This window comes from Artemia franciscana, chromosome 21 (assembly GCF_032884065.1).
Source record: "Artemia franciscana chromosome 21, ASM3288406v1, whole genome shotgun sequence".
In the NCBI taxonomy this organism is placed as follows: domain Eukaryota; kingdom Metazoa; phylum Arthropoda; class Branchiopoda; order Anostraca; family Artemiidae; genus Artemia; species Artemia franciscana.
This window is the reverse complement of record NC_088883.1, coordinates 10,002,137-10,028,645: the sequence shown is the minus strand read 5'-3', so window position 1 is coordinate 10,028,645 and position 26,509 is coordinate 10,002,137. Positions and strand designations below refer to the sequence as shown.

Here is a 26,509-nt window from a genome sequence, read left to right as displayed (position 1 = left end):
GCAAGTGTTATGCAACTTTATGTGCTCTTTAAAATCATTCAAAAAAAGAAAAAAGATTCTTCCTAAATACTGATTTAAAACGGTGTGTAGTAAAAATATCTAGATGGCATTCAAATATAATGAATAGTGAAAATGAAGGAAATCCTTTATGCAACAAAGTCATTGATTAAGTATTTCAAGTTATTAATTCAGGAGTTTACTCAACATAAGGCTCAAAGTTTTTTAATAAGCTTGCAACACAAATTACAAGACTGGGTTCTCAAAAAGGATGAGTTTCAAAGAAATTTATTGATTTGTTTTGCAATTTGGATCACCCTCCCCCACAAAAGTATCAGCTCTTATTACCAAATTCTTCCCCTCTGCCAATCTAAATTTCGAGCCATACCCCTCAGGTTCCTAGACTTTTTTTCAGAGAATACAGATATTGCCAATGATGCATAATTGCGCTTTCTATGGTGAGTATACTTCAAAACTCTTCTTAACTACATATTTCATAGATTTGAAAGCAAAAGAGATCATTTACAGACTTCTTCTATATGTAATCATATTTAAAAATATTTATTTGAAGTAAATACGTGATGAACATCAGTCTTTTCATGTTGCTACATTAAAATAATCCAAAAAAGTATTCTGGTTAATTATTTATAACTTTCAGGCTGAATCTTTCCTAGATTAATGCCGTTTATTAAAGGTAAAATACCAGTTTTTTTATGAGCTTTGCTAAGATCCTACCAAGGAACATATAAATCATAAAGAAGGAAAAATGTGAAAAAAAAGCTCTATCGTAGCTTTGTTTTGACTTTAAGGCTTTCTTCTGTTTTTACCCTTCTGGCCAAGCTTTTGAACACTAAAGGAGAGGAGGTAGTTTTAGTTACTTTGGTATAAATCTGTTTGTGTTAAACTCTAAACCATATCATACCCCTTAGATTGGACAACCTCAATTAGTTTGTCCTGTCCATCGCTTAGAAATTTCTTTCTTCCTCATAATGTATCAAATCTTTTTTTCAGAACTAATCGAGGATTAGAGCTTTTCACGTTTAAAAAATGGTTTTGATAACAATTACCTAATTGTAGTAACTAGCAGCTGCGAGCTACATCAGGTTAACGCAGCTGCACAAGCTCCACATCCACCCTACAATATTCAGAGCTTCTTTGTTCAGACCCTCACAAAACGAGTTTTATTAGTACATCAGTCGCTTGTAAAACACAACCCAAACATTGAAATATTTCTTTAAGTATTTTCTTTGAACTATGAGGTCAATCAAAACTTTGCGCACTACTTCTTGATTGATACGCGGTCACTCAAAGAGTCACTAAAATAGTTTCTTATCAATTCTTCTGAAAAATTGAGCAAATAATCCTCAGTATATGAAAATACTCATGATTTAGAAACAAACTGAACCATATAACCATTTTACCATGGTCATACCACCGTATTTAATGCAACAGTGTTGAACTTAGCGGAGCCATATCACCATGGCTTCTCTTTTAAAATCCTGCTTCATATAATGCAGCTGGATAACTTTAGCCCATAGGTTTGGTGCAGTAATTCGAAAGTCTTATGTTATACAAAATGAGAGGAATCTCATAGGGGAGAAGAAAATCTAAAAAAAACAGGATTTGTGCGCATCAGTTGCACAAATAAATATTTCTCATGCACAGCATTTATTATTTTTAAATTGAAACTCCCGTTTTCCAATTATCAATGTGAGTAATCAAAAACAGGATTGATCAATGTGACTAAAAAAAACAGGATTTGTGTGCATCAGTTGCACAAATAAATAATTCTCATGCACAGCATTTATTATTTTTAAATTGAAACTCCCGTTTTCCAATTATCAATGTGACTAATCAAAAACAGGATTGATCAATGTGACTAAAAAAACAGGATTTGTGTGCATCAGTTGCACAAATAAATAATTCTCATGCACAGCATTTATTATTTTTAAATTGAAACTCCCGTTTTCCAATTATCAATGTGACTAATCAAAAACAGGATTGATCAATGTGACTAAAAAAAACAGGATTTGTGTGCATCAGTTGCACAAATAAATATTTCTCATGCACAGCATTTATTATTTTTAAATTGAAACTCCCATTTTCCAATTATCAATGCGACTAATCAAAATGAAAAGGATTTTGGGTAATAAGGAAACTTCTAAGTATAGCAATTTGAGGGGTGTCCTGCTGGAAATATAAGTATTCCAAAACCTTACATAACCCCTTCTTGGGTTATAATTTGAATTATAGTTGAGCTGCCTTCTTCCTTATCCCTAATAATTTACCTACTGATATATGCCATCTATGTTATAACATTTTAAAAACTTTCCTGGAGCAGCTGCTTTTTTATTTAACTGTTACAATATATTAAGAGACCAGACCCCTTACAATTAGTAAAATCAGTGAATATACAAGGAATTAAAAAATATAATGTAGTTCAGATACTATAAATATATTGAAAATGGTCTTTGAAATATTAAAATCTCTTAAGAAAAGGGCAAGTTTTGTCAGAGAATTTCTTGTACTAATACAGTTATTATACTAATTTAATAAAGCTGCCAAAATATTGCTACAAACAAAAAAGGATGAAAACTAGTACATGTTTACTATACATCGTAATATTAAAAAGTACAAAAGCAGCGTTCACAACGCAGAGTCAATTACTCAATCGATAATTTCAGTCTGGGAGGTGTATTTGTGTTTTTTTGCTATTATTTGGTTAAAACTATGCACTTGCAGCAATTGCTTACATTTTTAAAGCGAGGGGCGGTGGGTGGGGGGGGGGGCAATATTTTCACAAGATATGACATAAAACTTTTGATTTACCAGATGAATACTTCATCGTTAATTCTCCGTCCGTCTTTATAGATTGATAATCTGTATTTGAATTTTTCCTAGTTTATCATAATACATCCCCCTTACATTGCTAGGAAAATTTAGCCAGTAAAAAACATTAGCATAGATTTTATAACTTCAAGATGCGTCGGTTCCCAAAAATGTAGTGAGTATTTTCCAAAATCCAGGGGAGTCTACTTCTTTCTTTTTTTCAGTCTTTTCAATAAAAAAAAATGAAAAAGGCATTTTTCAATGACATTAGTCAAAAAATATGTTTTTGAAAACTTAAGGTGGAGGGAGAAGGATAACCCTCCCCCTTAACCCTCCTGTTTTTACTAACGGATACGGGCCCTCTTTTCGAATTTTTAACTGTGATGTCAACATGCATAGATAAGTCCAATATAATATTGGGGATCTTTTCCATTAAGACTGTTTTCACTTCAGCATTCGTAACTAACATAATCTGCCGGGCTAGGAAAGTTCTTGAATGCAAAAATTTCTTAAAAGTTCCAAAGACATCAAAATAACACCACTCTGTATCCCCTAGACCCTTCTTATGTCAATTCATACCAAGAAAACGCGATTTCCTTATATTTTCTTTTGGTAATTTCAATTTTGAGACTGTTGAACATTAGACATTTGGTAGTCTTGAAGCAGTCAAAACAGCCGTCCTAGCGGGGTGATACACAAGACGTGAAATCATTTGTATGTGAGGACAGGGGTTCGAGTCCTGGCATCGCTGGTTAATTGGTTTGGAACGCGGATCAGTGGTGTGACTCTGTAAGCTCAGCCAGAGTCGACCCTGTTCTAAATGGATACCTGAAGAATTCTGGGGAAAGTAAACAGGAAGGGTCTGCTTCCAGTTTACTTTCATAAGTAAACAAGTGCTGGCATCCTGTGGGTACCAGCAAAGGATGGCTGTCACTGTCCTATTGCCCCCTCTCATTGGAGTTTCTGGCTGAAGGGCCATGAAACGGAGATAAGCACCACAGAATTTCTTTTTTTTTAGCCTCAGAAGTTTTAAGAATACATGTGGGGTTCAGTAATTCTCTGCTTAATCATTAAAACAATCAGATCTATGGCACTTTAAAAGTTAAATATCTCATTGAAAGAAAAGAACCAACAAAAAGTCTGTTACTCAAAAAATAATACTCATTTTATAGGCAAGAAAAAGAAGATACCCTAACAGGTACCCTTTCAGTCGTATTAAAACTTTTAGTTTGTGAAATGTCACATTAAAAAATCACTGATTCTCTAGTTTGTTTCATTTTTCACTGCACATTATAGCTTCATTTGATTCACATTTCACTATACACAATCTTAGTTCTTCATTATACAGGCTATTTACACAATCTATTACTTTGCTAAACACAAAGTCGACAGTTAGAATAATATTATTAAAACACTAATGAAAATTGGATGGCACAGATCTTTGAGAAAATCAAGATAATCCAAAGGGTATAACCTATTTGCAAGTATGTAACTCAACATTTCTAATACACGTTTTACACTCTACGTGGCAGCACCAGTGAAACTTGCATTTGCACCTTTCTTTGACTGTTGTTTTCTGGGTATTGTAGCCCCTCCCACAACACATAAGACTGCAGCCATCCATTCCGTCTGAAGTTCTGTTGCAAGGTCTACCGACAGTTCCTAAAATTCAGAAAATTACTTCTAAGACTAGAGTCAATGACAACACTGTATTTGGTATGGTTGCTTAGGAGAGGGTATAGATAGACTTCGTCTGTAGTCTAATAAGTTACTCTCTGTTTACCCAATTTGATAACCCTTCCTTATAGGTGATTTATTTATGGACAAATATGAAACCCAAAAATGCAAAATACTAAAATTTTAACCAATTCATATATCTGAAGTTGTTGGATTATGAAACTTTATATTTGAACTTACGAAACTCTTTACCTTTTGAATCAGTGAAAATATTAAGAGAATTTAATTTTAAGAAAAAAAAAATTAAAAACTCATAAAAATGAAAAAAAAAACGCTAAAAAGTAAAAAGAGTTTGCGCAGGTTTGATTATTCACCTCCTCCCATCCACCCCACAAAAAAAACAATACAAGAAAAAACGCTTAACCCGATACGTACCCAGGGAGGACCCCTCCCCGGATTTGTGGGTGCTTTTATTCAACTATCGAATATTTTTTTATACCCCCTCAAAAAAGAACTCCTGTGTATTTGTCTCTACAAAAACCATAAAAATAAAATCAATCTGTATTATTAACTGTCCTGATTATTTCAAAGACCTTTTACTACCTTTTAGACTTTTTGCTACTATTTAGTTGACCATGATTTTCCTTAAAGGAGGGATATCAAAACTTAGAATGTATCTGACCGAGGGAAGGGGTGGGAATAAAACATATTTTATAAATAATTTTGAAGCAATATTTTGGTTTAGACATATACTTTCACATATCCTAGAACACTTCGGCCTCGGTAGGGTTTAGCTTAAACCCCCTACACCACCGTATGTTCGCAGCACTAAGGACATGGTAGCCTATCGTAAAGACAGAATGAGTATTTAAAAACCCTGCGAAAAAAGAAAAGTTTTTGGCCTTTAGCTGTTTCATGTGTCAAAATTTGCCCTAAAAGCCTCACCTCTAACGGGAATTCCAAGTAAAATAGTGCTAATCCTTCTTCAAGACAACCAAGTTCTTTTCTCCAAGTTCTTCAGCAAACAGAAAGACTTGACTTACTTACTTGACTTAAGTCTCCTGCCGGGCACTGCTCGGCGTAGAGAGTGACGTCTGCCTCCTCCACCCACTTCGGTCCATGGCGAGTATTTGCTCTTCGCCCTGTCTGATGTTTGCCATCGCTAAGAACTCGGACAGGCTGTCGGACCAACGTTTCTTCGGTCGGCCTCGAGGTCGCTTCCAACCAACTTTGATAGGGTCGAAGTCATAGATTTCACGGTGTGATATTTTGTTAATTCTGTTGGCTTTGAGGTACCAAATTCTTGTCCGCAGTAGGCCAGACTTGCATACTTAACTCTCATCCGGCCGGGTTGGCTGATTAAGGGCTTCTCCCTAAATGGCATCGTAACAGTATATTCAGTATACCTCCCTGTTTGTTGCAGTCTTCAACAGTACTGGGAAGGGATTATCAGAAGTTTTCTCGCCAGCAATTTGTAGGTTGTCCTCTTGGGCGAGAGGCATTAATTCTTTCTTCAGTGGCTATTTTGGACAGTTGGGGAAGCGACATGCGCTGAACGTGCCCTAACCGTCAAGGTTGTTGGAGCTGAATGGTCTGCATGATGGTTTGAGGATATTTCAACAAGGACAGTAGCAGTCCAAACTCAAGGAGGACAAAAGTCATTCATTTGCCATTCAGTTAGGTAAGTGATCCCAGTGAGCATTTGGAGCAATGTAGTTTTGAATGCCACCAGCTGGTGCTTGTCATCGTTTTTAGAGTCCATTTCTCTACTCCATACGTTGTAACTGGAATCACTAAGGCACCGAAAAGTCGTATCTTCAGTTTTAGGAGCAGGTATTAATTTTTACCAAATAGAGCGCAGTGACTTGGAGCATGCGGTGGTAAGAGCCAGGCGTCGTTTGATGTCTCTTGGAAGTCATTTGTGGACATCGGCGCACTTCCTAGGTAAAAATAAACTGGTCAACCCACTCGATTTCCTTGTCCCTAATATTGGCTTCGGTGGGGGGGGGGACCTTTGGATGTAAGAAACTCTTCAATAAGTCCTTCACTAGTTTGCTCCATTCTTCTCGCCTTTTCGTATATACTCCTTATAATATCGATAATATCAAAGGGAATTCCGTAGTGAGTTAAGTACTGATGAGCAGTTGGTATAGTTCTTTACCAGCTTCAAAACACAGTTTCATGATTTCTTTGATGACAAACATTTGGTCTATAGTAGGCCTGTTCTGAATGAATTCAGCTTGATACTAAGATATCAGAAGTAGTGGGGGCATTGTGGATTCTACGATACAGGTACCCCCGCGAATCCCGGTGCCAGCACTTTTTTTAAACTAGTGAATATCAGGCTGATTTCTTTCAAGATTTTTTTTTTAAGTTTGCTACGTAAAATTAATTATTTACCTATGCAAATGTTAAAACCCCTTTAAAGCTTCTTCGAGACTTGTTGCTTAAGGCCCGCTAGTCAAGCGGGGAACCCACAAATGTAAATGAGGATGACACATTGCGGAAACTTGGATGTTACCCCGTGGATAATTGTTTACCCATCCAAAGCCATAGCAACCAATTTCAACTGGGCCCTAGCAACCAACGAGTATTATTGATTATTGATCTATTGCGCGATCCTGGTTGTTACATAATATTTAATTGTTTATCAATGCGAATTTATTGAGGATGGTGTAATATTGCGTGTCAATGACACTTGTGATAAATCTTACGGGCCGCTAGTCAAGCGAGGAACTCCTGGATGTATATGAGGATGACATATTATGTACACGTTGGTGTTGCATCATAGTTAAATGTTTGCCTAGAAAAATCCCTTGATACCAGTTCCAGACGGGCCCTAGTAACCAATTCCAACAGGATCCTTGCAACCAACAAATATTATGGATTACTGATCTATTGCACACACCTGGTTGTTACATAATAGTTAATTGTCTACCTATGCAAAGTCCTAGAAACCAGTTCTAACTAAGCTCTAGTAACCAGTTCCAAACGGGACCTAGCAACCAACAAGCGTTATTGGTTATTAATCTATTTCGCAGGCCTGGTTGTTAGATAATAGTTAATTATTTACCTATGCAAATCCTTAGCAACCAATTCCAACACGGCCCTAGTCACCTAAGAGTATTATTGTTTATCGATCTGTTACGTGCACCTGATTGCTCCAATGTTATTAACTGTTTTACGCGAGCTATACTAGGACAGATTAAGTCAGTTGTTGAAGTTAGTGAGGTGTTACGTAAGCATCATTGCGCAAATTATTTAACTAGCCAGTTATAGACCTCTTATTTAAAACTGAATGACAATGATTCACCTTATCGTTTTTTTGGAAGATATTTAGGGATCCTGTATTATTCCTCATATTTTTCTTTCGTTTTTTCCCAAACTCTATTTAAAGCGCAGGAGAGGTTACTTCAGTTTGAAACAGCGAGTTCAACTTTTACTAGCAAAAACAAGGGAATACAGAAATAAACACAGAAAAATAGATTATGAAAACAAGGAACACGGAAAAAACGTAGGAATTAAAGATAAAATAAGAACACAAAAAAATAGACGGAATAGAGAAAAAGCCTAAAAATAGATAGGCCAATGAAAAGCACAAGGAATATGGCAAAAATCAGAAAAATATACAAGTATATGAAAAATGGATGGAACATGAAAAATGGATAAGGTGATAGCATGAGATGAACATTCAATTCATAATTTTACTTTATTACGAACGTAAGACCTATTTCAAATTTGCTGTGGGAATACCCCATTGAAGCAAATGATGAAACCATTGGAACTATGCGCCCCTTGTATTGTATTTCAAACAAGAATAAATTTTTTGTCACAAAAATCCATATTTTAACCAAACGCAACTCATTTTGAAGCATACATTTGATTATTTTTATCTCGTTGCGTTTCATTTCATCTCGTTGATTTGCATATTTTCTTCGATTTTCAATCATCAACAGAATTTACGCCACTGTAGTACTATGTGGCTGCCCCGTGGGGCCCTATGACGCTCTCCGTCATTACTTAACCATTTTCAGACGTTTGAATATCCTGACGGATGTTCTTATTTTAACAGTGAGAACTTACACTTTCATTGTTAGATCTTAATACTCCAATGCAGTTCATACTACCGTGGTACTATGTGGCTGACCCGTGAAATCTAGTGGCACACATTTATCGTTTCTTTGGAAGGTATTTCTGTAGATCATGTTTTATACCTCAATAATTTTCTTTAGTATTTTTTCCCTAAATTCATTTAAAGCACGAGAGGAGTCAAAGGCAGCTAGGCTTCCATCACGTTTTTTCACCCCAAGAACCTATTGCAAGCAAAAATGGCTACAATTTATTATTGCTTTTTGTTTTGTTTGTATTGCGCACGTTTATTTTTTATTTATTTCGGTTTCATCTAAGAGTAATCATATGAAACCAGTCGTCCTTGCGTTTCGGGAGGGGCTACTTCGACTTAAAACATTGAGTTCTACTTCTGCTGTGTTCGTAATAGGGAATATTTTCTTCGAGATGAGGGTATAGATTACGTAATAGGGAATATTTTCTTCGAGATGGAGGTGTTTATTACGTACTAGAGTTTGTTTACTTTTGTTGGTTACATAAAAGGATTTGTTTACTTTTGGTTCTTAGGTAATAGGACGTGTGGAATAGGACGAGTCTACTTCTCAAGCGGGAGAGTTTTATGAAGACATTTTTCTTCAAGATGTTTTTCAAGACGTTTCAAGACATTTCAAAATGTTTTTAAAGACATTTTCTTCTAAACATTTTTCTTCATGATTTCTTTAGTTCTTACGAGGAACTTTCCGCAGGAAAAATCCTCCATGGGAAAATCTTCCGTAGGAAAAACTTTAATTTGGGGGGGGGGGGAATTTCTGAAAAAATTCTACATAGAGTTATTCCGCCATGGCTTTAAAAATGAGCAGAAAGTAAATAAAAACCAAGTTTTTTTTCAAGTGAAAGTAGGCTAATGAATATTTTTCAAGCGGAATCGTAATCAAGAAATTTTCAGGAGGGAATTTGCAGCGAGGATAGAATCGTTCGGGGAGTGATTTTCCGTGGGGAAGGATTTTACGTGGGAGGATTTTTCCATTGAGGAAATTTCTATTGGAGGGATTGTCCATGGAGGGGAGGTGGATTTTCTGTGATTACTTGAAAAACGGTGAGGAATTAAATAAAAAACAAGTTTTTTCCTCTGAAAGCAAGTAGCAACCCTGAAAATTAAATCGAATAGTAAATATTTCGTAAATTAAGAGGCTCCCCCCTCATAATACCCCGCTCTTTGTGTTAAATTTTTACATTTTGTTCCAATTCCTTAAGACGGTTCCTGAAACACAAAGGCCGTTAATTAGAATCAGAACGTCTTTTAAAAGAACCGAAAAACGTTAATGTGAAGAGAGGGGTGTCGAGGTTGACAGAATAAACTGTTTTTAAGCTTTAATTGGGCTCCTTACTTTCAGTACAAACAAACTTACAAATAAAAAACAACAGCACTAGTTACACCTAAAATTTGAATGGTACATTTTGGCATCCGCCCTACATTTTTCTGGATTAGCGCGCCTAATGAAAGTTTGGGCTCCCTCCCACAATTACTTTTAAGTGGAACTTTTTTACACTTTAAAACGGCGTAATTATTTTATTACTACAGCCAGAGGGTAGTGATCTACGTTTTACGCAAAATTTTAATATTTAACAGCATACCATTAACATTAACGCTGATGCTAATATTTAACGGAAAGAATATGGTACAGCACTATTAAATTAGGCAATCAATTTCATAGAATTTCATCTTACGAATTTCATCTTTGAATTTCATATGAATAAGAAAAATCTAAAAATAAAAGCCAATATTCTCTGTGGAAAATTAGAAATTCCATAGAATCATTTTCACAGGAAATAACCTCTAGGCTTTTGCTAAAGAATTTCAAAATAAAATGAATTTCAATATTTGGATTGATGTGTTTCAGGGTGAATGATCAAGAAAAAATGCTTGTCTAAAGTCAATCTAGAATAAAGTAATCAAAATGACTTCTAGATAGAAAACCGTTTTTAATAATTAATATTTGTTCTAGTTTCAGTTTTATTTCAGCTTTCAGTTTATTTTAGTTTTGTTCGAAGTAAGCTTTTTTTATATATTTTTCAATATATTGCCTAGATTTGAGTTATTTATTAAACAATGTTTTAAGCTACATTCCAACTCCAGTCAAAACAAAAGAAAAAATGAAGAAAGAAATGTTTCTTCTCCAAAACAGTAAATCGATTTTGTCTATATATATATATATATATATATATATATATATATATATATATATATATATATATATATATATATATATATATATATATATATATATATATATATATATATATATGTATATATATATATATATATATATATATATATATATATACATATATATATATATATATATATATATATATATATATATATATATATATATATATATATATATATATATATATATTATATATATCCGCGTCAAAATCTACATTTTTGGATTTGATTACTTCAGAATAGCAATGGCCTTTTCTTTAGCTATCTGTATTGGTGTTGTCGCAATTGAAGGTGCAAATTTTCGTCTTTTTGGGACTTCCAACAGACATTGTACTGTGTAAATAACTGATGTGTTGGAAACTCAACAATCTTGTTTATGCTATGTGTGCAGTCATATAAGAAAATGCTTATATAATGTGATGTATGATATCAAAAGAAATTCTTATATGATGTACTAACATGATACATAACGTCATTTGCAAAAACCAAAATTAAGGCTCTTACGAATTTTCTCAGACTTCTGACCTATCTTGATGTTTTTTTTAGGCGAGAACATCCCAAGATACCAACTTCCCCCCTCCCAAAAAAAATGGAGCCGTTTTCGAGAAAAAATTTAGTAAATATATAACTCTTACTCGTTTATAAAGATTAATTTTGAAATCTTTTTCCGCAAAAGAAGTTTTTCAAAGAAAAGCAAAGAGCTTCATTAAGCCAAGAATGAGAAAAAATAAAGTCAAATAATCTTCCAAGTGTAAAACTACCAAAAATCACTATCCATAAATAAATGAAACTCAAAACAAACAGAAATTACAATAAATAGCAGAGTCAAGCTCAAAACGAGCAAAAATTAACATGGATAGGGCTGATAACCCCCATACCTTCTCAAGACCCAAACACAGTTTGCGCTTTACTGAAAAAATGACCAGGGATTGTCAGTTTAATCGACATATACTTACTTTCTTCCTTGAAGTTTCGATAATTTGTTATTTATGGAAGTAAAAAATTTTAAAATATTTCAAATGTATTTTGGTTTAAGTACATGATTTTGTGTTTTGCTGGTTTTGATTTTGACTCTGCTATTTATTGTAATTTCTGTTCGTTATGAGTTTCATTTATTTATGGATAGCGATTTGTTTTAGTTTTACGTTTTAAACATTATTTGACTTTATTTTCAAAGTCAGGGGGCTTAACTTTTGCGTTTTCGGGGAAAAGTTTTTTTTAATTAATTTCTCTTTGTTTTTATTGACATAGTATTTTTCATGGAAAAAAATGAAATTGTCTTTGTCTTTTCAGTTTTTTTTTCTATAAGAATCCACAGCATAGGTTGCTATTTGTATGCTGGAGAAACTTTTTCAACAATTTTTAATCATGACACAAATGGTACTTTCTAATTTAATTGTATGGCTTCTGAAGTTTCATTTATTTATTGATAGCGATTTGTTTTAGTTTTACGTTTTAAACATTATTTGACTTTATTTTCAAAGTCAGGGGGCTTAACTTTTACGTTTTGGGGGAAAAGTTTTTTTTTTAATTAATTTCTCTTTGTTTTTTATTGACATAGTATTTTTCATGGAAAAAAATGAAATTGTCTTTGTCTTTTCAGTTTTTTTTTTCTATAAGAATCCACAGCATAGGTTGCTATTTGTATGCTGGAGAAACTCTTTCAACAATTTTTAATCATGACACAAATAGTACTTTCTAATTTAATTGTATGGCTTCTGAAGTTTCATTTATTTATTGATAGCGATTTGTTTTAGTTTTACGTTTTAAACATTATTTGACTTTATTTTCAAAGTCAGGGGGCTTAACTTTTGCGTTTTGGGGGAAAATTTTTTTTTAATTAATTTCTCTTTGTTTTTTATTGACATAGTATTTTTCATGGAAAAAAATGAAATTGTCTTTGTCTTTTCAGTTTTTTTTTCTATAAGAATCCATAGCATAGGTTGCTATTTGTATGCTGGAAAAACTTTTTCAACAATTTATAATCATGACACAAATGGTACTTTCTAATTTAATTGTATGGCTTCTGAAGTTGACCTAAAAAAATAAAACTTAATACCATTCCCAAAAGATTCTATCTATGTTCTTTGACAACCTGGATACACTTAAACTCTTTTTATTTATTCAAATTCTAAGAGCAGAAATAGTAAAAGTAGTATCCCCAAAAGTTTCAACTTAATACCCCCAGTCGCTCACGATATATTCCTGAGGTGTCTCACTGGCAACCCTAAGCACAATACCTTTTGATTTATTTTAAAGCAAAATGTAGTTTAAAAGCGTAATGCGCCAATAGCATGATTGCGGGGGGTTGACATGCCTACTATCCCTGAAGACATAGTTGCTGGACCGTTCAACTATGCTGAACAAAATGGCCGTCTCAAAATTTAAACTGGATGCGTATGAAGGGTCTTGAGAGAAGGCTGCCTGCCCTTCAATCTCTCGTTATCTTTAAAAGGGCACAAATTTTGTGCACATCTAATCAAATTTTGATTAGATGTGTTAGGAGAAACGATGGGCGTGGGAAGGGGGTTAGTTGCCCTCCAATCTCTTTCGACTATGAAAAGGACGCTAGATCTTCCAATTTCCAATCGAATGAGCTCTTTTTGAAGTGTCTAAGAAAACAAATAGTGATCTAAAAATTTCTGTCAGATGCGTTCCAGAAAAGATAAGAGGTATTGAGGGATCCACATTCCGATCATTCTGGATCTTAAAAAGGGCACCAACAGTCCAATGAGCCCCTCCAAAGTTTATACGATCACCACTTCTATATATATCTTATATGCCCCCAGGGCATAACTTGAAACCCTTGCCCTGAGGGCTGTAGGAGTTTTCACCTTCAAAGACATAATTTCCAGACCTCTCTTGACTACGTTGAACAAAATGGCTACCTCAAAAATTTGATGATGTGTTTGGGGAAATGGTGGGCGTAGAAGGGGGTTAGTTTCCCTCTAATCACTTTCTACTATTAAAAAGGGCACTAGCCCCTTCAATTTCCAATCAAATGAGCTCTTTTTGAAGTTTCACCGACAATCAATGGCCATCTCAAAATTTCTATCAGATGAATTTCGGAAAAATACAAGGCGTGGGTGGATATCCACCCCCCAATCACTCCGATTCTTTAAAAGGGTACTAGAACTTCTGATTACTTCAGGTTAAAACCTGGGAGTCCCCTCCCAGGTTTAAACGATCTAACTTTATATATATATATATATATATATTATATATATATATATATATATATATATATATATATATATATATATATAAATATATATATATATATATATATAGATATATATATATATATATATATATATATATATATATATATATATATATATATATATATATATATATATATATATAGATATATATATATATATATATATATATATATATATATATATATATATATATATATATATACATATATATACATATATACATATATATATATATATATATATATATAGATATATATATATATGTATATATATATATATATATATATATATATATATATATATATTATATATATATATATATATATATATATATATATATATATATATATATATATATATATATATATATATATATATATATATATGTATATATATATATATATATATATATATATGTATATATATATATATGTATATATATATATATATATATATATATATATATATATATATATATATATATATATATATATATATATATATATATATATATATATATATATATATATATACCTTATGTGCCACAGGTCATAACTTACAACACTTGCCCTTAGGGTTGTGGGGAGGGGGGGGATTGTCATCCTCAAAGATATAATTTCCAGACCTTTCAATTACGTCGGACAAAACGACTACATAAAATTTTTATTGGATGTATTTGAGGAAATGCTGGGCGTGGAAGCGGGGCTAGGTGCCCTTGAATCACTTCTAACTATTTAAAAGGGCACTAGCTCTTTCAATTTCCAATTGAATAAGCCCTTGATGAAGTTTCTATGACAACTGCTTCGATACGAAGTGGCCTGGTCTAAAAATAAAATAAAATAAATAACACATTGTGCCCATTTCGCTCTTTACTTTGGCAGCGCAATAACGCTGCCTATGATAAGTTCAGATACACTGGTTAAACAGTTTTGGCCTTTAAGACGGCTTTGGATTCGCACTATATCGATGCGGTATGTCAGATGTTTTACAACAGGTATGAGTTCTAGCACCCATACGGAATAGCCCAACGTGTTTTTTTTTGTTTATCGATGCTTTTTTAGAAATAAACGACCATCGACTGAAATTATTCCCCTCCGATAATTGACTGAATGATTGACCTTTCTATCACTCTGGATCGTAAAAAGGGCACTAGAACGTCTGATTACCACTCCAATGGGCCTCCTCCGAAGTTCATACGATCAACATTTCTATATATACCTTATATACTCCCAGGGCATAACTTACGAACCTTGCCCAGAGGGGTCTGTGGGGGGGTGTCATCCTCAAAGACATAATTTTTGGATATTTCAATTATATTGAACAAAGTGGCTATCTCTAAATTCTCAATGGGTGTGTTTGGAGGAATAGTGGGCGTGAAAGGGGGGTTAGTTGCCCTTCAATCAGTTTCGACTATTAAAAAGGGCACTAGCCCTTTTCAATTTCCGATCGACTGAGCTTTCTTTGAAGTTTCTACGACAACATACTGCCATCTCAAAAATTTAAATCAGATGCAATTCGAGAAAATACGAAGTGTGTGTGTGTTTGCCTTGGGGGGGGGGGTGTATCCGTCCCCCCAATAGCTCTGAACCTCAAAAATGGCACTGAAACTTCTGATTAGCAATATAATGAGCCCCCTATGAAGTTTATACTATCACCCTTTCTATGTAAACCTTTTATGTCCGCAGGGCATAACTTACAAAAAAAGGTAAAGGATACGGCATTAGACTTTACAGTCCGTACCGGCGGTGCTGATCTCCGTTTCTTGGCCCTTCAGCCAGGAAGTGCAATGGGGGGTTGGGGGCCATCCATCCTGTGCTTTCGCACACCCTTCCTGTTTACCTTCCCCAGATTTCTCCAGGTACCCATTTAGAGCTGGGTCGACTCTGGCTAAGCTTACAGAGTCACGCCACTGACCCCCGTCCCAAACTGAAGAATTGGGTACACTGGGATTCGAACCCGCGTCCTCTCAGACAAGAGATCCCGAATCCAGCGCACCATATAACACCATAAATTACAACCCTTGCCCTGAGAGCTGAAAGGGGGTTGCTATCCTTAAACACATAATTTTTGGACCTTTAAACTACGTTGAACAAAATGGCTATCTCAAAATTTTGATTGGATGTGTTTGGGGAAATGATGGGCGTGGTAGGGGGGTTAGTTGCCCTCCAATCATTTTCAACTATTAAGAAGGGCACTAGCCATTTCAACTTCCAATCGAAGGTGCCTTTTTCGAAGTTTCTACGACAACAAATAGCCATCTCAAAATTTCTATCCGATGTATTTCGGGAAAATGCGAGATGTGGGGAGGGGTATCCGCCCTCCCATCACTCTGAATCTCAAAAAGAGCACTGAAACTTGTGATTAGCAGTTCAATGAGCCCCCTCTAAAGAATATGCGATTACCCTTTCTATATAAACCATATATGCTTACAACCCTTGCCCTGAGGTTTCTGAGGTGGTTGTCATCCTCAAAGATATAATTTCCAAACGATGAGTAAAATGGCTATCTCAAAATTTTGATTGGATGTATTTGGGAAAATGGTGGGCGTGGGAAGGAGGGCTAGATGCCAAATCCAATCACTTTCGACTATTAAAAAGGTCTAAGCCCTTCCCATTTCCAACCGAATGACCCATTTTCAAAGTTTTTATGACAACTCCTTTGACACGAAAAGCCCTGGTCTAAAACCAAAAAATATATATATATATATATATATATATATATATATATATATATATTTCCGGGTTCTGGCAGGCTTCTAAGTATGGATTCTTACTGTTGCCTACCTTCTAAAAGCAGACAATTTAGCCTTTTCTTGATGTTATGACATTCAAATGGACCTTAAATTAGAAGTACTGCCTTTGTAAAATTACGTTTCTTTTTATTGGACCTTTAACTTTTCCTTTGGCTTGGCTTTTCTTAATTATGAAAGACGTATCGCCGAATCTTTGTTTCTTTCAATTGTTTAGGTGATGGGAAAAAACTTCTTCTTTTGCCTCGGCTTGTCTTTTGTCATTATGAAAGACATAACGCTGAATCTTTGTTTCTTTCAATTGTTCAGGTGGTGGGACAAAAACTTCTTTTTCTTCCAATGATTTATATAGTCCAGGTTTGCGATTTTCAAAGGTATTGCAGGCATTGATGATTTTATTCATGTCAAAATCCAAAACCTAACAATCATCGCTTTTATTTTCAATTTGTTTGGTTCGTTTTACCTCGGCCTATCGTTCGTCATTATGAAAAACATATTACCGAACCTATAACAAAGGTGTGACAGCCATTGATGACCTTATCCATGTCAAAATCCCAAATCCAATCATCATTGCTATCATTTTCAATTTTGAAACGTTTTGATTCTCGCTGTCCAGGTTAATTTTCATTGACTCGCTCACATGTTTAGTGTCACATGTCTTCTTACCGCGTGTGTCTTTGCTTATCCTTTTGATTTTTGACTTGCTCACATGCTCGGTGTTGCTTGTCTTTTGACCGCGCGTGTCTTTGCTCTCATTTTTATTGTTGACACGCCGCCACTGTGCTTCTAACTGCGTGTGTCTTTGCTCCTCATTTTTATTTTGATTTGCTCACTTGCTCGGTGCTGCACGTCTTCTTACCGTGTGTTTTTACTCTTCATTTCTTTTTGACACGCTCTAATTGTTGTTTTTGCATAGCCCGTATCTTTTTTCTTCATCTTCCTTTATAACACGTTTTTGGATTTTGAATACTTCAGACAATTTAGCAATTGCCTTTGCTTTAGCTGCTCATATTGGTGTTATCACAATTGATGGTCCAGGTTGTCAATTTTTGCATCTTATCACATTATATAGTTGACGTGTTGGTTCCAAAGAATCATCCTTCATAGTACCCCAAATTGTTCTACTGCTTAAAGTTAAGTTGGGGGGTGTTAAAAGAATTTTTCAGCGGCGGGGGGACTGAAATCTAACATCCAGTCGAAGAAATGGACATTTTCACTAAGACTCCTCAGAAATAATTCTTAAAATGGTTTAAATCTGTTTCTTATAGCACCCCTCCCTATGGAGTTGCTTGCTAGTGTTGGCTAGCCACATATTGTAACGTTGGCGTGAATATGCATAGTCTTGGCTCAAGAAAAGGTAGCATTTTCATTAAAACCCCTTAGAAGTAGCTTATAACCAGCTAGGCCCAGCCCCCCTTTCAATGGAAAAGTAGTCTAGGGGTCCTGATTGAATTGGATGCTAGGGTCCCCAGTGGTTAGGTTAGGGGCCCGAATGAAATTAGATGCTAGGGCCCTCGATGGAATTGGATGCTAGGGCTCCAGGTGGTTCGGTTAGGGGCTTGATGAAATTGGATGGTAAGACCCCTTTGGAATGGATTTCAAGGGCCCCCGGTGGTTAGGAAGGGTCTCGATGAAATTGGATGCTAGGGCCCCCGATGGAATCGGATGCTAGGGCCAACGGTGGTTCGGTTAGGGGCCCAATAAAATTGATTGCTAGGGGGCCCATTGGAATTTGTTGCTAGGGTACGGCGTCTTGAAGGTCCCCCGCTAGTGGGCCCTGAAGTGTTTTTTCCTGGCTCTTTGCTTGACGACTTGCAAGAGCCGTGTTCCAGCATGTTAATATTATGGTTTAAATTTGTGATTTCTCACTAGTGATCGATTTTGTAAACCCTTCAAATTCGTCCGCCAGACGACTAATGAAAAAAGACCAACAATATATATAATTGTGAAACTTAGGCGAGGTTTTTAATTAGAACTTAGTCAGATTAACGACCCATTTTTGAAAAATTACAATACAAATAAGGTGTACCTTTTTAGTCAGTTTTTTGCCTTTTTTTATCCCCCTCATGCCCTAGTTATTGCAATTTGACACAACAGGCTTTTGTTTAAATATTTTTCTTTGTATATTTCTTTTTCAACATTAAAACATTTTCTTTATTTTTTTGTTCAAATGTTTGCTAAATTTTCATTTAGTTACCTTTTTTGTCTCTTATATTCATATTTCTTGGCCTATTGTAGTTTTTGTTTTTTATTTTCTTCCGTTTTTTACTGTTAAAAAAAAAGCACAAAAAACATTTGTATGTAGAATTGAAAACATCAGATATTGATTTGTTTCGTTTTACTACGTTGAAAAAGCACTCTCTATTGTTCAGTTTAAGTTTTTGATTTTGTTTAAAAGACAGAACACAAAAAAAAACTAAGCAATTAATGAAAATTCAAGTCTGAAGCAACAAATTGAAGGTGATATCTTTAATAAAGTGTCACCAGACAAATTTCTTACCTTTTTTTATTTCATGTTTCCGTGATATGTGCTATGTTAGTACATCCTATAACCATTTCTTACGACATCATATAACAATTTTCTTATATGATATCATGTATTGCAGAAATAAGATTGTTGAGTTTCCAACGGATCAGTTATTTATATAATATAATGTCTGTTGGAAGGCTCAAAAAAGAAAATTCGGACTAACAAGCAAACCCTATGATATAACATCCAAGGAAATCTTGGTTTGGCGGGCCCACTGAAGGATTTTTAAGCAACCAAGGAAATCCTGAAGTAAAGAAGCCCTCATTTTTTTTTTAAGAATCAAAGAAACTATTAGGTAAAACCCAAGGAAATCATGAAGTAAACAAGCCCTGGTCCATGCGGCTTTTTAAACAATCTCAATTAGGTAACCCCCAAACCCTATGACGTAACAGCCAAAGAAAACCTAATTTGGCAGGACCCCCTGAAGGATTTCCTGACACTCCTAGGTTTTCTGAACAAGCTTCGTTTAGAAAACATTTCCCTATGAGGTAACAGATACCCGCGTCTCTTAAAAACATTCTCTATAACGTAACATGCACCTGCACCATGAAGTGCACCATAAAAGTGTCGGGACTGGATTTGAGGGGGGTACTGTGTCATGGAAACGGAAACGGCTACTATGCTAAGAATCCCAGATTCTTAGAAGAATTATTCTGTTGTGGTTGCTTCCATACACCACGGACACTTTTAAGGTAGCTTACACATATTCCAGACAAATGAGAAAGTGATTTTGAGATGTCTTGTCAAAACCTTTTTCAACTTGAAAAGGTATAATTCCTGCTCGTTTGGCTTTGATCCAAAATGAAAGGTTAAATCTATTTTTAGAGAAAAGCACGTCTGATATTTTAGTTTTTTCTTTGATTACACTTTTGATTAGTTTACACATTTTAATTGCTCTTGTTGATTCCATTCTCTTTGTTTCAAAATTCATCTTTTTTTCTTGCTTCTAACTAGCTGAGTTTAATCTGTTTTTCAGTGCATAAGAAAAAAGTGCACAAACAAACACAACACAAATACTGTAAAAAGAGCTGTGTTTTCTAGATAGCTAAAGCACCCTTCTCCGCTTTTTCACCTCTCTCTACTCACTTATGCCTACAGCTCATTCCAGTTCCAGTTAAAAATGCTTTGGAGTTGGAAGAGGTTTTGCTTTAGATTTAGTTTCAGTATTTTTTTTATTACTTTGAAAAAAAATTCAGTTTTGTTTTTAACTTTCATAGCTCCTAAATAAAAAAAAAACTAAAGCTAAACTTAAAATATGTCGGCTTAAAAAACTAACATTTAAAGAAATTTTCTGGTTGTTCTGGAGATATAATTCTTTTTAACTTTAGAGTTAAAGATTAGGAATAATTTTTGTAAAATATCTTTGAAAGAGGATTGAATGAAAGATTTTGCACAAGTAAATTTCCTTTGAGTGGTAAGGCCAAATTTAATACGAAATACAATTTCAGATTAAAATTCTAAGAAAACACTGCTTCCAAGTTTAGAAAAAAATTAGAAAAATGATAATAAGATTATGAAACTTTCAGGCCCTACAGACAAATACCGTCCTGAAACCAGAGCTTTCAAGCAACAAAGCAAATTTACAAGCCAATAGCACATTCCTTCTCTATATCGTTGGTAGTAAATTTGTCTTATCAAATGCAATCGATGGATTAATAACTCACTAGAGCAGTCTCTATCCTGTTCTAGCTCCTTTCGAAAAATGTGTGTGATGCACCTTATCGTTTAAAAAGCTTTTTTAGAAAGCATTTTAGAAAAAATTTTAGGGCTAGAAAGCTGTATAATTAAAATTACCTTGTGAGCCTATGGTTGTATTTTGTATACAATAATCTGGTGATTCATCAATAAACACTAATTCATTTGCAGTAGGCACGGCATATGAAGGGTTTTTAACTTGGAGTCTTCCCCTTCTATTTACTTTGACCTCTGTTCCTCCGTCATATTTATCTTTCAAGTAGTCACCTATAAAAAGATATCTTAAAAAGATGGATCCAAGTAATTTCAAAATTCGGTCTTTGAGTATACATATGCCTAGTCGTTTAAGTTGTTTAAGTAGCTTAAGTAGCTAAGTAAAATCTTGTAGATAGCCACAAAGATATTTAAGAAGTTGGAGAAGAAATTAAGATTTAGGCCCAATTAGAATCTGAATTTTTAGATCCCCTGTCTCAGATTAGGGACTCTTTATGAATAAATAGTCATCAGGTTGTAAACTAGGCAAGTAAACAGGAAGGGTCTTGGGCCCCATGAGGGGTCACATTCTTTTATGTTGCTTAAGTTATTCGTCCCATTTTTTCTTCTTATGTTCAAACTTACCTCCTCCTCACTTCATCCCCGTCCAAAAATTGTCCCCTACAATAAAACTATATGTACCCCCCTTTCGTCAACAGTATAAGATAAAATAAATAAGAAGGACCAACTGCGCTAAATTATACCCAAAAAAAGGTTGGAGCAAATATAATTAGCAACGATAAATACACTGATTAATCACATATTACAACTGAAAACTGTGTAAATATCTATTCAAACTTAAATAATTATTTACAAAACTATTATGATTTTTAGTTATCTTTTTTTTTAATTAGACGAGAAATGGCAAATTTTTTGCAATTTAAAATTAAGATGCTAAGGAGTATTGAACCAAAAAAAAGCCCAAAAATATATTTTTGAAATCTAAGTTGGCAATTGATTCCCTTCCTCCCTCTAATGGCACCCATGGTGCTTTTACGATTGCTTAAGCTAAAGTCAAATAAGGTAAATAAGAAAGAAAGAGAGTTAGATTTAACAAAAAAAAAAAAAAAAAAAAAAACAGCCAAAAAGTTGATATTGTATGTTTTTTCCTAAGTCTGTATAGCGTGGAATAATATTTGCAGTAAAAGAGAGACAAAGCTAGCTAATACAGATAGCACATTATCACATACTGAATCTCTTTCACTTAATCCTAAATTTAGTTTTCTAATAAATTCCCTGAATGTCAAAATGCAGATATGCAATGTCAAATAAATGAAATTGAAAAATATAATTTGAGAACAAAATAAATTACTACAATAGATCAAGCTATAAACATTCCATATAATTTTCAACCGTATCCTTATACTAAGGCGTTTACTCATGTTATTCTTCCTTAGCGCTGTTTATCACAAAAGATTTCGATTTGAGTGGGGGATTGGTTCAACAATGTAAAACATAATTTTCAAATCTTCTGTTGTGATTCTATAGCTAAAGCTGCATATTTTGAAATAATGTTTCATACTTGGAGAAAAAAGGGGGGGGGATATCTAATCTCTCTGGGAGCAGCCAGGTTTACGTATTTTAGAAACCTGGAAATGAAGATATTTAACCAGTCTTGCCAAACCAGTCAATAAACATGAACAGGAAAAAGAAAACCTTTGCATTCTAGCATAGCTTTTGCGCAACATACATTTAAACAGAATTGTTGAATTATTGGAACAAATGATCCTTAAAACTGAAGTGACATTTAATTGGAAGGGACGTTGATTAACGACCACAGTTTGATGCTTTTCTCCGTGAATTTGTGAAGAATTCTTAGGAATTTTTTCATAAGATATTTACATGGATACCAGGTCTAGATGATAGATTTGTTTTAGTTATTTCGACTTTTTGTCAAAAAACCTAGGAAACTCAGAGCCTGTCTTATTTAATAGGAGACTCTTTAATGAAATTAAAAAATGGAAAACATTTACATACCAAAAAACAAGAAAAACATAAATTTTGTTTCTTTAATGTAAAAATAGTCTACATCTGGCACTAACTACACTAGTATGACATAAAAAAGAATGTGCCACAGTGGCGCAGCTATAGAAAGAGAGATGGCTAAACAATAGGTGCGAGATTAAGCAAAATGCCTCAATCAGGTTTTACCGTGCGACCCAGAGTCGATCTATATATTTAAAATTGAGATTTTGGAATGGTACACACAGTACAATATAAGCATGCGTGTGTTCTTATACTGTAATGGGAGAGTACAGTAAACAGTAAATAAATAAAAAATATGGGTTTTCTACTTCTATGGTAGACACAATCTTTTCAGAGGAGGGTTAACAATAAAGACTTTCCAACCTCCTAGACAACTTTTATTTTGTGATACAAATAATAATGGCAAAGAATAAAAATAACACATCAGAGGAGGTACCCCCCCCCCCCCTGCGTATGTTGCTGCTCTACGGCAATGAGTTGGCAAGCTGTGAGACCCACTTAGGGTTTTCAGTTTCAAAGCAAAAAAAATGTTATATAGCACAACTTTCGTAGATGTATTTTTTTCAAAGATGGTATGAAATTGCAGTAAACAAGTCTGTGGCACTCAATATTGGTATTGAGGCAAATAAATGATAATGGTCTTTTACAGGTGCCCTATCTGTATTTATCACATATCACCGCAAGCTCAGGAATGACATTTCTAATATTTATATCTGCAATCTTTTGTATGAAATTTTGTAAGCTACCAATAAAGCATGTAACCCCTAGCTGCAGATATCCGAAAATTAAGAGGATGCTACTTAATTCAATAATGTCAATTAGTAGCAGCTGGCGATAAGGCAAAACAAGTTTATATTCGAGTCAATCAATTTACTCTGATGAATATTTAAATATCCCAATTTATTTCTCTTTTATTTGTTTTCACTAGAATGCCGTAAATTCCACTTTTGTGCAATCCGAACAGTTTATTACTTGATAAGGCGTCTGTCAAAACTGTGTTAAGTCAGATATGTTAGATTTACAAGCATTGGTTTAGAATAATGTATTTTTTATGATCCAAAGTGGCGCTGTTGTGAGATCTATGCAAGATATCATCATTCCTATTCCTAACCAATTAATCAATTTACAAAGTCAAGCGATCGAACGTTAATATTAAAAATAAAAGAAGATATAACGGGCACGTTCCAATTAAGAACTCTAGTCTGGCCTTTCAAAATTCATGAATATTATCCAAATATAAATTAGTTTTCGCAGTCATGATGAATATCACCCCCCCCCCCGCCCAAAAAAAACTGCCTAAAAATCAGTGGTCAGGCATATATTTAGGGAAGGAGAGTTTTGGCCTTCATGTGTTAGAATTTACGTACTCATTCAGTTTACTACATTACAGACGTTCAGGCCACTTACTGGTCTATTGAATTTTTTTCTAATTACCCCCAACAAATTCCTCATTGTAGCACATAGTTTAGATATCATGTAATTCCAAAGGGAAAGTTTTAAGAATAAATTCGTTCCATATTATGAAAAACAAAAATAAATAGCTCAATTTAATTGATTTTTTTTCTTGCAGATTTTTGACGACGCCTAAATGAAAATTCTTGATGCTCTTGGGTTTAATATATCTAATTTTAATATATCTAATTTTATTTGGGGTCAAAGAGAGCTGGTTTATAAAATTTCTTAAAACCACAGATAACTAAAAAAGAGAGCCACTTAAATGCTGATGAAGAATACCCATACGAACATGGTTGTACTATAAAAATAAAGCCCCCGTAAAACCTTGATTCATTGACCTATGCCTGTTGCTTAATCTCTCCTCCAAGAACCAAGCCCAAACATTTATTCCTAGGTCCATTGATCCAGCAAAATAACCGTCGAAGTCAGCAAGAGCTTTCAGCCCATGGTAGACGTTGCGTTTCTGTACATCGTTTTACAAAGGGTTAGGACTATTTCTTGAACAACCTCTGAAACAACCTCTGAAAGACTTTTTATTAGAGAGTTTCTGATATAACGTTTTACCTTATTTTTCTGATATTATTATAAAAGCAACCTTAAATAACGGGTCGGAAAAAAATTGATTATATTTTACATAGTAGTCAAAATGTAATTTTTTTGTTAACTAACACTACGGTATTTTGGTCATAATTAGTTTTCCACACAAAAATAAACATGGATTAATTTTTTTTCATTAAAATTTTTCGTTAAAAACATATTTTTAAAATTCATTTTATGCCAAAGATTTTAGGTTAAACGGCAAGATAGTTGTAGAAAACTCGTTTCTAAACCATTACGTAAGGCAACAACGTTAACATAAAGCAAACACTCATTCTGAAACCTCTCTATTTGGCTGTAGCAATTCAAATGGTGGTATGTGACCTTTTTCTTATAGCCCAATTTATGTTTAAGGCCTATTCTTCTAGGCTAGAGGAATACCGTGGGGTCACATCGATTGACGTAGCTCACATTTAGTTCTCAAGATATTTTAGAAGTTTATTTGTTCCACTGAACGCGTAATGTGCTTTGGCATTATGTGGTGTAATATATAAATTGGTTATTTGGCTATATATAATTTGGCTATTTATTTTTCCGAACTATCTAAAATATTTGGAAAATAGGGTTTTTAATAACAGGACTGATTTACCACCCTTTGGATATAAAAGAAATATTTTGTGCAGACACGTGGTTCTTAAGAAAAGTATAAAAAAGTGAAATGAATTTATAAGCTTTTCTGTATTTTTGTGCGGTAAATATATCTTCAGAGCGCGTCTCCAATGTACACCAAGGGAATAATACTATTTCCCATTTAGAATTTTTCGAAATAGTGTTAAAAAAAAGACAATTACCGTAAAACATTTAAAATTAAAATGCTAGATACAAGATACAAATAATTTTTAGTTTCAAATATGCTTTATATTTCAAGATTGTTTCTCAGAAAAGCTTTTTTTTCGTTTTTAACTAAATATTTCTCAGCTTGAAATTGCTGTAGAAGCTGCAGCGAATCAAACTTACTTTATATTTGAAATATATCTCCGAAAAGCATGTTTTGAGAGCAAATATCTCTCAGCATAAAATCGCTGCTGAATTTGCATAGCCTGTTTTACTTAAAAAATTTTTCAGCAGATTTCTGAAAAGAACACAGGAATGAGAAACAGCTTAAGTACACAAACTTTTAGTAAAACGGAAAAAAGAGCTACTCGTGTCCTTAAAAAAGTAGCCACCATTAAAAATAATTAAAAGATCGTTAAAATGAGCGGCTACAAAGGTATTCCGATTTTCTAGTTAACAGCCAAAAATGACATTTATTATCGTCGTTTTCTATTTTCAGGTAATTACTACAAAAACATTTAAAACGAAATAAGTAAGAAAAGTCATTCTTTTATAAGATAAGGTAGTTTGTCCGTCTGTCGGATTCGTGCGGATGGGTCGAACACTACCTTTTACTTCCTTTTGTCATTATCAACTGCTGATGAAAATCATGTTGGTCAAAAAGC

The 26,509-nt window shown here is 34.1% G+C and overlaps 1 protein-coding gene across 1 annotated transcript in view; it reads right to left on the bottom strand.

Annotated features, from left to right (window-relative positions):
• Positions 1 to 3,437: 3,437 nt before the first annotated feature.
• Positions 3,438 to 26,509, bottom strand: part of LOC136040566 (protein Wnt-5b-like) — a 148,132-nt gene continuing 125,060 nt past the window's right edge. Inside the window, exons 7-8 of the mRNA XM_065724793.1 lie at positions 21,099 to 21,266; positions 3,438 to 4,488 (exon numbers count right to left, since the gene is read on the bottom strand). Of these exons, the coding sequence (XP_065580865.1) occupies positions 4,301 to 4,488; positions 21,099 to 21,266 (356 nt within the window). The 3' untranslated portion in view covers positions 3,438 to 4,300. The remainder of the gene's footprint in view (positions 4,489 to 21,098; positions 21,267 to 26,509) is intronic.